The sequence below is a fragment of the Mesoplodon bidens genome (genome assembly GCF_964165515.1).
Source record: "Mesoplodon bidens genome assembly, chromosome: 9".
In the NCBI taxonomy this organism is placed as follows: domain Eukaryota; kingdom Metazoa; phylum Chordata; class Mammalia; order Artiodactyla; family Ziphiidae; genus Mesoplodon; species Mesoplodon bidens.
Window position 1 is genome coordinate 15,516,167 of NC_138166.1, and position 12,146 is coordinate 15,528,312.

At 42.7% G+C, this 12,146-nt stretch overlaps 1 protein-coding gene across 2 annotated transcripts in view; it reads right to left on the reverse strand.

Moving 5' to 3' along the window:
• AMPH (amphiphysin) overlaps positions 1-10,831 on the reverse strand; it is a gene marked incomplete at its 3' end in the record, with an annotated part of 172,357 nt that extends 161,526 nt beyond the window's left edge. For both annotated transcript variants that reach the window (XM_081244093.1, XM_081244092.1), the window contains exon 1: positions 10,564-10,831. In XM_081244093.1, coding sequence (XP_081100219.1) covers positions 10,564-10,632 — 69 coding nt within the window. In that variant the 5' untranslated portion in view covers positions 10,633-10,831. The remainder of the gene's footprint in view (positions 1-10,563) is intronic.
• Positions 10,832-12,146: the final 1,315 nt, after the last annotated feature.

Below are 12,146 nucleotides of genomic sequence, written 5' to 3' on the forward strand. Positions count from 1 at the left end.
TGTGAGAGTAAAAATCTGATCACACAAAAGAGGGATTGTGACTACAGAAGGACCATCCCAGTTAGGGTCCACTTTGCCACTTTGATAAATATGCAAATGGTAGAAGAGATCATTTATAAAGCCAACGCTAACAGTCGATTCCCGTTATCTATTGTATATTCTACAGCTTTTTTTTTTTTTACAGCTCTTATTTTTATCTTAGTTAGTTGAATAAGGGCAAAGAGTATGATGTTCAGAATGCTTACTGACTCCTAAAATCCCCACACTCTTACCCTACTCCCCTTGCCTGGACAGCTACAACTCATCCTTAGGATCTTAGCTTAAAATCTACCTGCTTCAGATAGATATATGCAGTCCTCTCACTCTAGGTGAGTTCCCTAGTTACATTTACAAAAGGTTTTTTTCTCCTCACAGAATTTTTAATTATGATTTTTCATTAATAACTGTTTAGTTATTAGTATATTCAAAGATTTATCTCTCTACCACCTCCTGCTGGTCTTTGTTGAATGCTATATTACAAGTGCCCAGCAAGTGCCTTTTGGGCCTTAGATTCTTTTTTTTATTTTTATTGGAGCATAGTTGATTTACAATGTTGTGTTAATTTCAGGTGTACAGCAAAGCGAATCAATTATACATATACATATATCCACTCTTTTTTTAGATTGTTTTCCATATAGGTCATTACAGAGTACTGAGTAGGGTTCCCTGGGCTATAGAGTAGGTCCTTATTAGTTATCTATTTTATATATAATAATGTGTATATGTCAATCCCAATCTCCCAATTTATCTCTCCCCCCCGGTAACCATAAGTTTGTTTTCTACATCTGTGACTCTATTTGTTTTGTAAAGAAGTTCATTTGTACCGTATTTTTACATTCCACATGTAAGTGATATAATATGGTATTTGTCTTTCTCTGACTTACTTCACTCAGTATGACAACCTCTAGGTCCATCCATGTTGCTGCAAGTGGCATTATTTCATTTTTTTATGGCGGAGTAATATTCCATTGAATATATGTATCATATCTTCTGTATCTATTCCTCTGTTAATGGACATTTAGGTTGGTTCCATGTCCTGGCTATTGTAAATAGTGCTGCAATGAACGTTGGTTGCATGTGTCTTTTAGATTCTTAATAAATGATTCTAAATGAATAACTGAATTTTACCAGGTTGATTTCACAATCGAATATATTAACTATTAGAATATGTAAATTTAGCATCCTTTTACTCAACAAGTGTCAGGTGCCATAACAAAAGTACATTTATTCATAGGTCCATGTGTATTTTATTAAATCATTATAGGCACTTTAAGATAGAAAAAATGTGTATATATGTGTGTGTGTACATATATATGTACACATATATATATATTTTTCAGGTTCTTCCCACTTATGAACTAAACTTTCAACTAAAGAACTATATGAGAATAAGATGAAAATGACCAAAATCATGGTTTTCTGATTTTCGTACATCTAAGGAGCTTCAGGGTAATCAAAATTTATATATAAGTATATTACGCATAGCAAACATTTCAAAACTAAGATCTTTTTCATGGCTTTATCCAACATTATTCCTAATAAGAGATTTACTCAATATATATTCAGGAAATATATTTACTTAAGCACTACACTTAAATTTAGACTTACTTTGAATCAGTAAGAATGAAGTTTCAGCTTCACTTATTAAAAGTTGGCCTGTGGATGTGTTCTCAGGAAAACGTGATTACTCTCATGTTAATTTTGCATAATGCTGTGTATGTAGTCTTATTATATATGTTCATCAGTGAATTCCTCAAACTCTGTGATGATGGCAGCTTCATTATGTAAATGTTAGCCATTATAGAGAATATCTGGAAAATTATATCTGCAACATAAGAAACGTTTACATCCGTTATCCCTTCATACAAGCCCACAGGCTCAGTTATTTCCTCAGGAGTTCTACTCAGACTGCCCCTAATTTAAGTGGCTAGAAAAATAAAAAATTGTGTTTGAAGAGTCAAGTGGAAATTCCCAGATCTTAAAAAGTCAGAACATATTTTTTAAGTACTCTTTGCCTTCTCGACTCATCCCCTCACAAAGTGCTTCACAACATTTTTTTGAAACTTAATCACACACACACACACACACACACCCTTAAATGGACCGATGGCCCAAAAGAAAGTCAGCTTACAGGAAAGGATGCTGGAGGTCCTCTAAGGTAGTATTCCCAAACTGCAGGCTGGAAGTCAATTTAGTATGTCCCCTTAGCATGTTATTAAAAACAGAACAGAGTGGAGTGGCATAGAATGGAATGGATAATCAGTGTTTGCTGATATTGAATTTCCTAACTTAGAAACCCTGGCATGATGGGAAATCTTGGAGCGAGAAGCTGTGTGTATATGTGAAAGTATATTTGGAAATAATAAGCCCACTGATAAAGAGCTCACATATTTGGAGCTCAGACATTCTGTGACACAGTGGCCATAGTTGAGTATAATCCCAGAGAGAAAGGCTTCCTGGCCCTGCCCTCACTGTGAGAACCATCAGTGGGGCCACCATGTTCCTGACACATTGCAGTGCTCACCCTGGGGGACAAGAGTGACATCTGAATGCTGGATTCCCTTTTAGAACCCTTTTCCATAAGGTCATAGTAAAAACCACAGACTTCTTTAGAGAAGGGACCCTCCCCATAGGATTTCTGAACTTATCACAAGACGGGGACCCCAAGGAGGAGTAAGAGATTCTCATGATACACTGGATGTGATGTTGAAACCATTTAATTAGAGTATTTTTTAAAATGGGACCTAATTTTATACCTCTAGTAAAGTGGACCATATTATTTACACAAGTATTTCAGGTATTTTAAGTTGTATCGGTCCACAGACAAGCTGACTTTTAAAGTATGATTTATGGAACACACACACATACACACACACACACAATATGCTATGTTGTAAAGGATAATGATAACTCTTACTAATATTAAAATCTCAGTCCCTAGAGTTCTAATTCCCTATTCCTGGAGAAAGAGGATATATGGGTATATGCATGTTTATGTGTAAAAAAAAAATGAAGAAAGAAACTTTACTGTCAAGAATGTCCTCAGAATTATTTTTAGTTTTGTCAGTTCCTAATACAGCCAGAGAAAATTATCTTAGTAGATGAGAAGGTATAAGCTTGTACAATGTATAAGTGGACAACAACGAAGTCTTCTGATGATCTTAAAAGGGGAAACCCTGGATGTGTCTCAGAGACTCAGTCTCCAAAGTGTCCTCAAATGTAAACATGGTCATACAAGCTACTCTTCCACAGCCAAGGCACTGGGATCCATGGAAAGTGTCTCCTGGTCAGAGCAGGGTATTCCTTCTCCCATTCAATCTGCATAAATAAATAAACACGGGCACGTACACATCAGCACATGCACACACAAACACCATCCACATGTCTCCCTTTGAGAACAAACCAAGATGTGGGCACCAGCAAGGCAACAATTTTTTTTAAAAAACCCACAAATGTCACACGATTAGGCATGGAAGGAGACTACACTCTTTTTCTTGCCATATCACACAATCAGCGTGGGGTTGAACCACAGGACTTTACCAATATTTGACTGTTTGACTTACAAAAGTAACAATTTAGTACAGTTCAACCTAATATTGATGGAGTTCCCACCATCCTCAGAACTCCTAAGGTTAATTTTATTTGATATACTACCTCCACAAAATGACAATTCAAATGACTGTGATACATAGTGACACCTTTATGACAATTTCACAAAAGTCAGAGAGAAAGAATAATGTGGAAGGATGCTTTCAGACAATGTGTTTGCAGGGTTGGGAAGTAAACTAGCAAGAACATACAAAGTCAAATAATACATCATCACCGAGTACATACAATTCACAAGACATTTGGTCCTTGTCCTCAAGCACCTACAATTTACTTGGGAAGTTATAATGCAAGAAAAAAATCGCACCTATTATTTTACAATAATTACTCAGGGCAGATAAACTGGCACAAAGAATATCAAACAGTGCATGTCTTTAGAGTTTAAATAGCATAACTCTCTTATTAAAACAAAAAAAAGAAATCTAATGCTGAAAAAGGCTAGTATTATACCAAAGCCTTCCCTGCTCACTAGAGTCACATTAAAAAAAAATGTTTAAATCTTAAAAAATGTTTAAAGTGCTCCACCAATTTAAATATTGCCTAGAGGTCAATAGGGTTGAGGGAGGGTTAAGACCAAATAAATGTCACTGGATTTCAAAAATGAATAAAGATGGACAAAAAAATCCCAAAGCGATTAAATATTTAAGTAAAAAAGGCCTCTGGATAAACAGGCAGACTGACTGTATGTGTTTATATCTGTCTCCTCCCAAAACCCAACAAAAAACAACAGCAAAGGAATAAAAAGGTATGAAAATACATGGATAAAAACAGGAGAGGCACTACTAGTGGATGAGTTCAATACATTTTACAGAAGCAGAAAAGTAGATAAAAGAATGGAAACAACTCAGCAGAATAGAGAAAGCTACTTTTTATTTTATTTTTTTTTGCGGTACGCAGGCCTCTCACCGTTGTGGCCTCTCCCCGTTGTGGCCTCTCCCGCTGCGGAGCACAGGCTCCGGACGCGCAGGCTCAGCGGCCATGGCTCACAGGCCCAGCCGCTGCGCGGCATGTGGGATCTTCCCGAACCGGGGCACGAACCCGCGTCCCCTGAATCGGCAGATGGACTTGCAACCACTGCGCCACCAGGGAAGCCCGGGAAAGCTATTTTTTAAAAGTGCCTGTACAGGCAACCAATGAACAAGCAGCCAATGCTCAGTGCACAGTCACACACACACACACACACACACTCCGGCTTCAAACCTGGTTCTACCAAGTACTACAGAAAGTGAGGATAAAGAACAACAATGACAATGGGGGACAGTCATCAGATGTGCCTTCAAGTCCCTTCCTCAACCCCAACATTGGCAAGGAAAGACCCAGGATGACAGCTATGTAGCAGGCCTAGAAAAAACAAAATCAGCCCAGATTACAGCAAAAGGGCAGAGGTTCCAAACAGAGGGGAGTTGTGGGTGGTGTCACTCACTGGAGAATATAATTGCATTACCTGATATATCGAACCTTTGATAATGATATTGACAGGCATTTGACAGAGCTGATGAAGCAAGAACAAACAATTCTAAATAGTTCATAAAAAAATAAGCAAACAGGGCTTCCCTGGTGGCACAGTGGTTGAGAGTCCGCCTGCCGATGCGGGGGATGCGGGTTCGTGCCCCTGTCCGGGAAGATCCCACATGCCACGGAGCAGCTGGGCCCGTGAGCCATGGCTGCTGAGCCTGCGTGTCTGGAGCCTGTGCTCTTCAACGGGAGAGGCCACAACAGTGAGAGGCCCGTGTACCGCAAAAAAAAAAAAAAAAAAAAAAAGCAAACAGAAATAAAGGCTATTATTAACTCTAGGGAAACAAAAAGCTGTATGGAAAACCTAATCTTCAGATAAGACTTCATTAAAATTTTAAACACACACAAAGGGCACCATTAAGAAAGTAAAAAGGCAAGCCACCTTCTAGGAGAAAATATTTGCAAATTGTCTATCTGAAAAAGGATTCATATCCTGAATATATAAAGAACTACATACCAAGAAGAAAACAACAAGCAACCCAAATAAAACACATAGGCAAAAAACTTTAACGGACACTTTGCAAAAGAAGATACCAAAATAACCAACAAGCATTATACAAGAAAAGATGTTCATCAGGGAAATGATGGTAAAGGAATTAAAAAGGTATGAACATAAACAAGACAAAGAACAAAAGAGACATGAGGGATGACAGATATCTGGTTTATAATAGAAATGTTCTATAACTTGATCTGGGTGGTAGCTATATGGAAATCCATATACATAAAAATCCACTGAGCTGAATATTAAGATTTGTATACTTTAGTCAACAAACACTATACTTTTTCTGATGTTATCAAGTAAGCTTTTTTTAACATTTTTATTTTATATTGCAGTATGGTTGATTAACAATGTTGTGTTCGTTTTAGGTGTACAGCAAAGTTATTCCGTTATACATATTCACGTATCTATTCTTTTTCTATACTTTAATTTTTAAAAAATATAATCCTCAGCAATCAACAATTTTTGCTCTATTATTAGGGGATATGGAAGTAGAAGGATGAATGTAAGAGAGCTAAATCCTTACCGGTCTTCACCAAATAAGAAAGGATAGATCCTTTCCTATCTTAAGCTTATTTGTGATTAGTAATAGCTGCCTCTGGGGAAACAAGACAGGTGTTTGAGGAAAAAAGGAGAGACAGGGGACTACTATTTTTCATAATAAGCCTTTTATTAATATTTGATTTTTTTAAACTGTGCATATATTAACTTGATGGGAAATTTTTAAGTGAATATTAAGTTATAAGCGATTAGCTATGTGATTATTTACACAACCACAGGGCAGAGAAGGCCTTTGAAGTGCACCGCAGTGGACACCTTTCATTTTGCCAGCGCAGTGCCCATTCCCTTTTCTGTGCTCTGATTCTCCCTCCTCCACCAGCAGTACAGATGGTCTAGGGGAAATTTCTCCACCCCAGCTTCTGTAGTAGCTTGTGACTCAGGCCCAATCCAACCCATGGCCCTGGCCCTTGGCCAGAGATATATTTTCTTTTCCAGGGATAGGCACAAGCCCAAATTTGGGCCGATGAGGGCTATACTGAGGAGTTCTCTGTAAATGTGGCCTAGCCTAGAGGGGCTGGCAGCCATCTTGCCACCAAAAGAGAAGAACGTGCCCAAGAATGGGGCTGACAGGATGGACAGCAGAGATGAGAGATGAGGAAAAGACACCTGAGCCCTGATGCCTGTGGTTGAGCCCCGGTTCCATGCAGGTCTGAAGTCTGTCTTCCCCTGCCGTTTTCATAATTATAAGAGGCAGTACTGCGTAAGGAGGAAGTACTGGACTACGTGGCTTCAAACTTCAGCTTTACTGCATATTGTGTGACCTTGGGCCTGTCACTTGACCTCTTCCTAATCTATAAAATAGGAATAGTAATGGTACCAAGCTCACAGAATCAAATGAGTTAACATGTAACACACACACATATGTGCATATATTTTATATATACATATATTATATGTTCATAGCTTAATACAAACATATATTTATTAAAATCTCATTTAAATTTATGTGTGCAAGAACCATATTTTTACTTTTAATTAAATCCTCTTCTTTCCTTAAGCCAGTTTGAATTGAGTTTTCTGATACTTACAAGTGGCAGGATCCTAATTCAACAGCCAAAAGAGAAACCAGGCAAAATCAATCAATAGATTTAAGCAAATATGTAAAACATACACATAATATAAACATAAATGTGCTCTATTACAGAAAAAAATCCTCAAAAAATTAAAAAGTAAATAGAAAAGGAAGAAATAATGTTTGGATTGATAAAGTTTCTGCGCTTACAAATAACAAGATGGAGATGCTACACAAAATGGGCACAAATATAAACACACAATTCACAAATGAAACAAAACAAGAACACAAGAAAGTAATGTTCGGGTTTTAAAAATCAAACATGAATTAAACAGGAACTAATTTTTTCCAATGTTAAATCTAAAGAGTGCTTTAAATTTTATTATCTGGTGTTGGCAAACGTCCCATGGACTGCTAGTGAGAACGTAAACTGACACAACTTTCTGAAAGGCAATCCAGCTATAATAAAAAGAAGCACACCTTTGACACCATAATTCTTCTCCTAGGAATTCATCTAAGGAGATACTTAAGAGTGTGTGGGAACATTTTCCCTATAAGTTTTCTCACTGATTATATTTATATTCAAAAACACTGGAAACTGAGTGTCCAAAAACAGGGGGTCCATTATAACTCATACATTCCAATACTGTTCAGTCACTTATAACAGTGATGGAAAACATGTACATCTATTGAAGAACGTTCATGATCATTAAATGAAATAAACAAGTTACAAAACCATATAGGATGCACCTGTTTTAGTTGTATAAATATATACACATACATAAGGAAACAAATGTACTGGGATACATATCAAATGACTGTGAAATCTCTGGGTGGTAGAATTTATGAGTCCTAATTTGTTGGTGGTTTTTTTTTCCCCCTTATATACGTATTTCATTCTTTCTCCAATGAACCTTAACAGACTTTCAATAAGAAAAAATGTACCTTAAATTCACAGAAGGCCATAAATTACCTCTTAGTGTAGTTTCAGTCATGCATTTGGAGCCAAAATGCATTCAAGCTGTTAGGTGGAGTACAGGTGATAAAAAAGTTGAGGGAGTGGACACTCTTTTGAGAAAATGTGGTGGTAGAAACAAAGAGCAAAGGGTCTCAAAAACATATGTAGCATATGATTATTGCAATGGAGCATCTGGATAAGAGGAGGAGACCGAAGATGCAAAAAGAAGGAATCACTGGGGGAGATGTCTTATGAAGCCCAAACAGCAACACACTGCTTTCCATTGTCCCGCAGCTTCTGTTTGGGCTCGACTGGGCTGCCTTATCCGGATTCCCACATGCGCTTTTCCCATGCGCTACATGGGCTCAGAACTTACCCAGGGACAAAACTCATACTCTCAGCCTCTTGGTGTCTTAACCCCCTAAGCTAAGTACAACAGGCAGTTTTCATCCGCAGCTTTCCCCAGGGAAGAAAGTAGGACACTTGAAGCCCTGCTCAAGGCTCCCCTAGGCCACCTTGATTAACCACCAACCACAACTGCAATCATAGTACACACCATTATGAAAAAGTGAGTTTTCAACAATTCATTAGGGTTTGAATGCTAAGTCAGATTACATTTTCTTTTCAGTTATTTCTGGCATATTAACAGCTGGTGACCTAGATTATGAAATAATTTAATATGTCAAAAGGCAGACTGTATCAATAAATTCCCTCACAGATGGGAAATGGATTCAATGAAAAGCTTCAGACCGAAAATTCAACTACTTACTTGGAAGGAGGGAGAGGGTGGTGAGGAATACCTACCAGTGGGTAAAAATGAAGTATGGAAAAATGATGACAAAACCTGGCCAGGATCCCAGCAGATCATGGCTACTTTCTGCACAAGTAGCCAGGGACTGGAAGGGGGTAGGAAGCCTTGTTAATTCAGCTGCTAAAGGAGCGACAGGAGGATCACAGTTCAGGATGAGCTTGGGTAGATATTAAAAGAAATACAATCCTCTTACTGCATTGAGAGCATGCATGTGTGAAGGGAGGGACGAGAGGCAGCCACTCAGCCTCTGGGCATGCGGACAGGCAAAGGAATCAGTGCCCCCTCCAGCTGAGTTCATGGGAGTCAATGGGAACTGGGGGGGCGTCCTGAGCCCAAGTCTGAAAAGGGAAATTCACTGTCATAGTGGGCAACGCGGCGAATCTGACTTCCAGTAAAACAGGAAACCGCTAAACATCCAGAATCCCAGGGATGGAAAATACTTCCACGTGAAAGAGAACTCAGTTCAAGTGACACAGACCGCGGGGCTCATTAGCCAGTGTCCATTTTCAAGTACAATGCTTCATCTACCATATGAATGTCCTTTGCCCGGGACACAAGTAAAGACCTCGGTGCTGGCAAGGTCTTGATAACAAGCAGTGGGCAGGGAAGCCAGGCAAGCCCAGTGCCTGCTACTGTACCTCTCCAACTGCTCGGGGCTGGGCTTGATTTGGACATGGCGTTCATTTGTGCCCACCTCTCGGGCAGAAAAATAAATTACTGTGACCAATCTTGAGGGGCTTGTGAAACACCAGGGAACCCAACCCGTGCAACATGGATTTTTTTTTTCATGCAATAAAACGCCCTCCTCTGTGCAAAAATATGCAGAGAACTGTTAGGTTCAGGTCATATTTATTTTTGACCTTCCAGAGAAGGACGCTGGCGTCAAAAGGGATACACATACAGAGAAAACCCTCAAAAAAAAAAAAAAAGGAAGAAAAAACGAAAGAAAGAAGTGTGCATCTAGATCTCGGTTTTGAACTTCGGGATTCACTCCACAGTACTGTATTAAAGCCCTTGGCTCTTCGCGATCAGCCTTCTTAATCCAAACATATTTCTTCGGAGGTAGCTTCTGTGCTAAATCGCTCGTTCCTGCTGCACCCAAGTAGCCAGGAAATCCCGTCGGAGGAAGGACAGCGCCGCAATCTCCCGCCGGGACCTGCGGGCCGCGTCCCCACCAGCCGCCTGCGGGCGCGCGGCCAGCGGGCGCCGGGAGGAAGATGCGCTCAGCTCCGGGAGCCGCGGGCGACCCGCCGCACCTGCCACAGCTCGTGCCGGGCGCCGGCCCAGGAGGGCGGGGAGCGCGGCCAGCCGCGCGGGGAGCGGCGAGGCAGCCGGGAGACCCAGGCCAACCCCGCGCCTCCCGGGACAGGGGCTGCGCGTCCCCGGCGCTCCCGCCTTCCCGCCGGCTCCCCGCAGCGCCGGGTGCCGCCTTGCTGCAGTGGCTGCGGCGGAGGGCAGGGCGTCCCCGCGACCCCGGCCCGGCCTCTTGCGCTCCCCCACACCCCACCCCCGCCCAGGCCGGCTCGGCCCTGCCCGCCGCGTCCCCGGCACCCGCTTCTGACCTTTTCCTGCGCGCGGTTGAGTCGCTTCTGGACGTTCTTGGCGAAGATGCCCGTCTTGATGTCGGCCATGGCTGCGGGTCCGCGGAGGCTGCGAGGAGCGGAGCGGGCGGCAAGGAGGAGCGGGAGAGGAGGAGCGGGAGAGGAGGAGCGGGAGAGGCGGCGAGGAGCCGCCGAGCGCCAGGAGGGGTGAGGGAGGGGCGCGGCGGTGGGGACCCGCTTAAAGCGACAGAGCGGAGGAGGGACGCGCCGGGCCGGGCGGTGACACGGGTGACGAGCTAAAGAGAGAGAAGAAGCCAAGAGTCGAAATGCGCAGAGAGCGCCCACAGTGATGGAAGAGGAGGTCTGGTGGAGAAAGGGAAGGGAGCCGAGCAGCAGCTCCGGGGTTCTCTGAAGGCGGAGTTTGTGGTGGGGGAGGGTGAGAGGGGCCCCAATTTTCTCCAGCACAAAAAAAAAAAAAAAAAAGGCGGGTGTGGGCGGGGGAGTTGGAGAAGAGGGAAGGAGAACACCGGGAAGGTGCAAGTGGAGCAGCTCCGAAATGGAGGGGGTTGGGCTGCGCTCCCTGGAGGACCCGCTCGACGACCCCAGGCAGAGAATGCACCCCTCAATTATCTGTGTGTTCAAGAACACACCCTCGGGAGGCTCGCAGCCCAACGAGGGAAGCCGACTGGGAAACAGAGTCAAGGCAGACGTTGGAGCTGCCCCAGAGACACAGGTAGAAAGGAGGGAGGCACCAATGGTGACACTTGCGTAAACTTCCACACAAGACTTGGGGCGCGGGCGGGAGGTTCCTTGCTGACAAGGTCCGCTCCTTTAAGGCAGGTGTCTTCTCTGAACATAGGCACTCACTTTCCAAGAACCATTGCATGGAAGAGGCAGGTCCTTTATTGCCTCACACCAGCAGTGTAAGACCCAGGCCTCCTAACCTGTTGCTTCTTACCCACCTTCTGGTAACCTTAACAGGGATTCACCATCGTCAGTACACTTTGCAGAAGTAAGAATAATAGAGGGCTTCCCTGGTGGCGCAGTGGTTGAGAGTCCGCCTGCCGATTCAGGGGACACGGGTTCGTACTCCGGTCCGGGAAGATACCACATGCCGCGGAGCAGCATGGCCCGTGAGCCATGGCCGCTGAGCCTGCGTGTACGGCAACAACAACAACAAAAGAATAATAGAGATAAACTTGTCCTATACCTACGCAGAGCTCTTGAAGTCTCTGACCGAAGGTCAAACTATTCATATTGGGTTCTCTCTGAGAATGTGAGACGGGTGGCCCAGCAAACAGGTTAGAAGTGAGTCAGGCACCTGGGAATCCTGTGAGTCCCGGAGAGCATCTCATGCCCCCTCTGGAGTAGACTGTCACGTGGGCAGCTCCCATGCTTTGCCGCATGGTATCCACTCCTAGTATAGTCCCCTCACCTTGATTCTAAAAGGCTTGTGACTTCCTTTTACTAATAAGATATGGCGGAAGTACACTGTGCCAATGCCAGACCAACGCCTTGAGAAGCCAGGCAGGTTTCGCAGTCTGAGGAACGAAACCTGTTCTTCCTGTGCTGCCGTGTAGAGTTTCAGCTACCCTGCTGTAAAA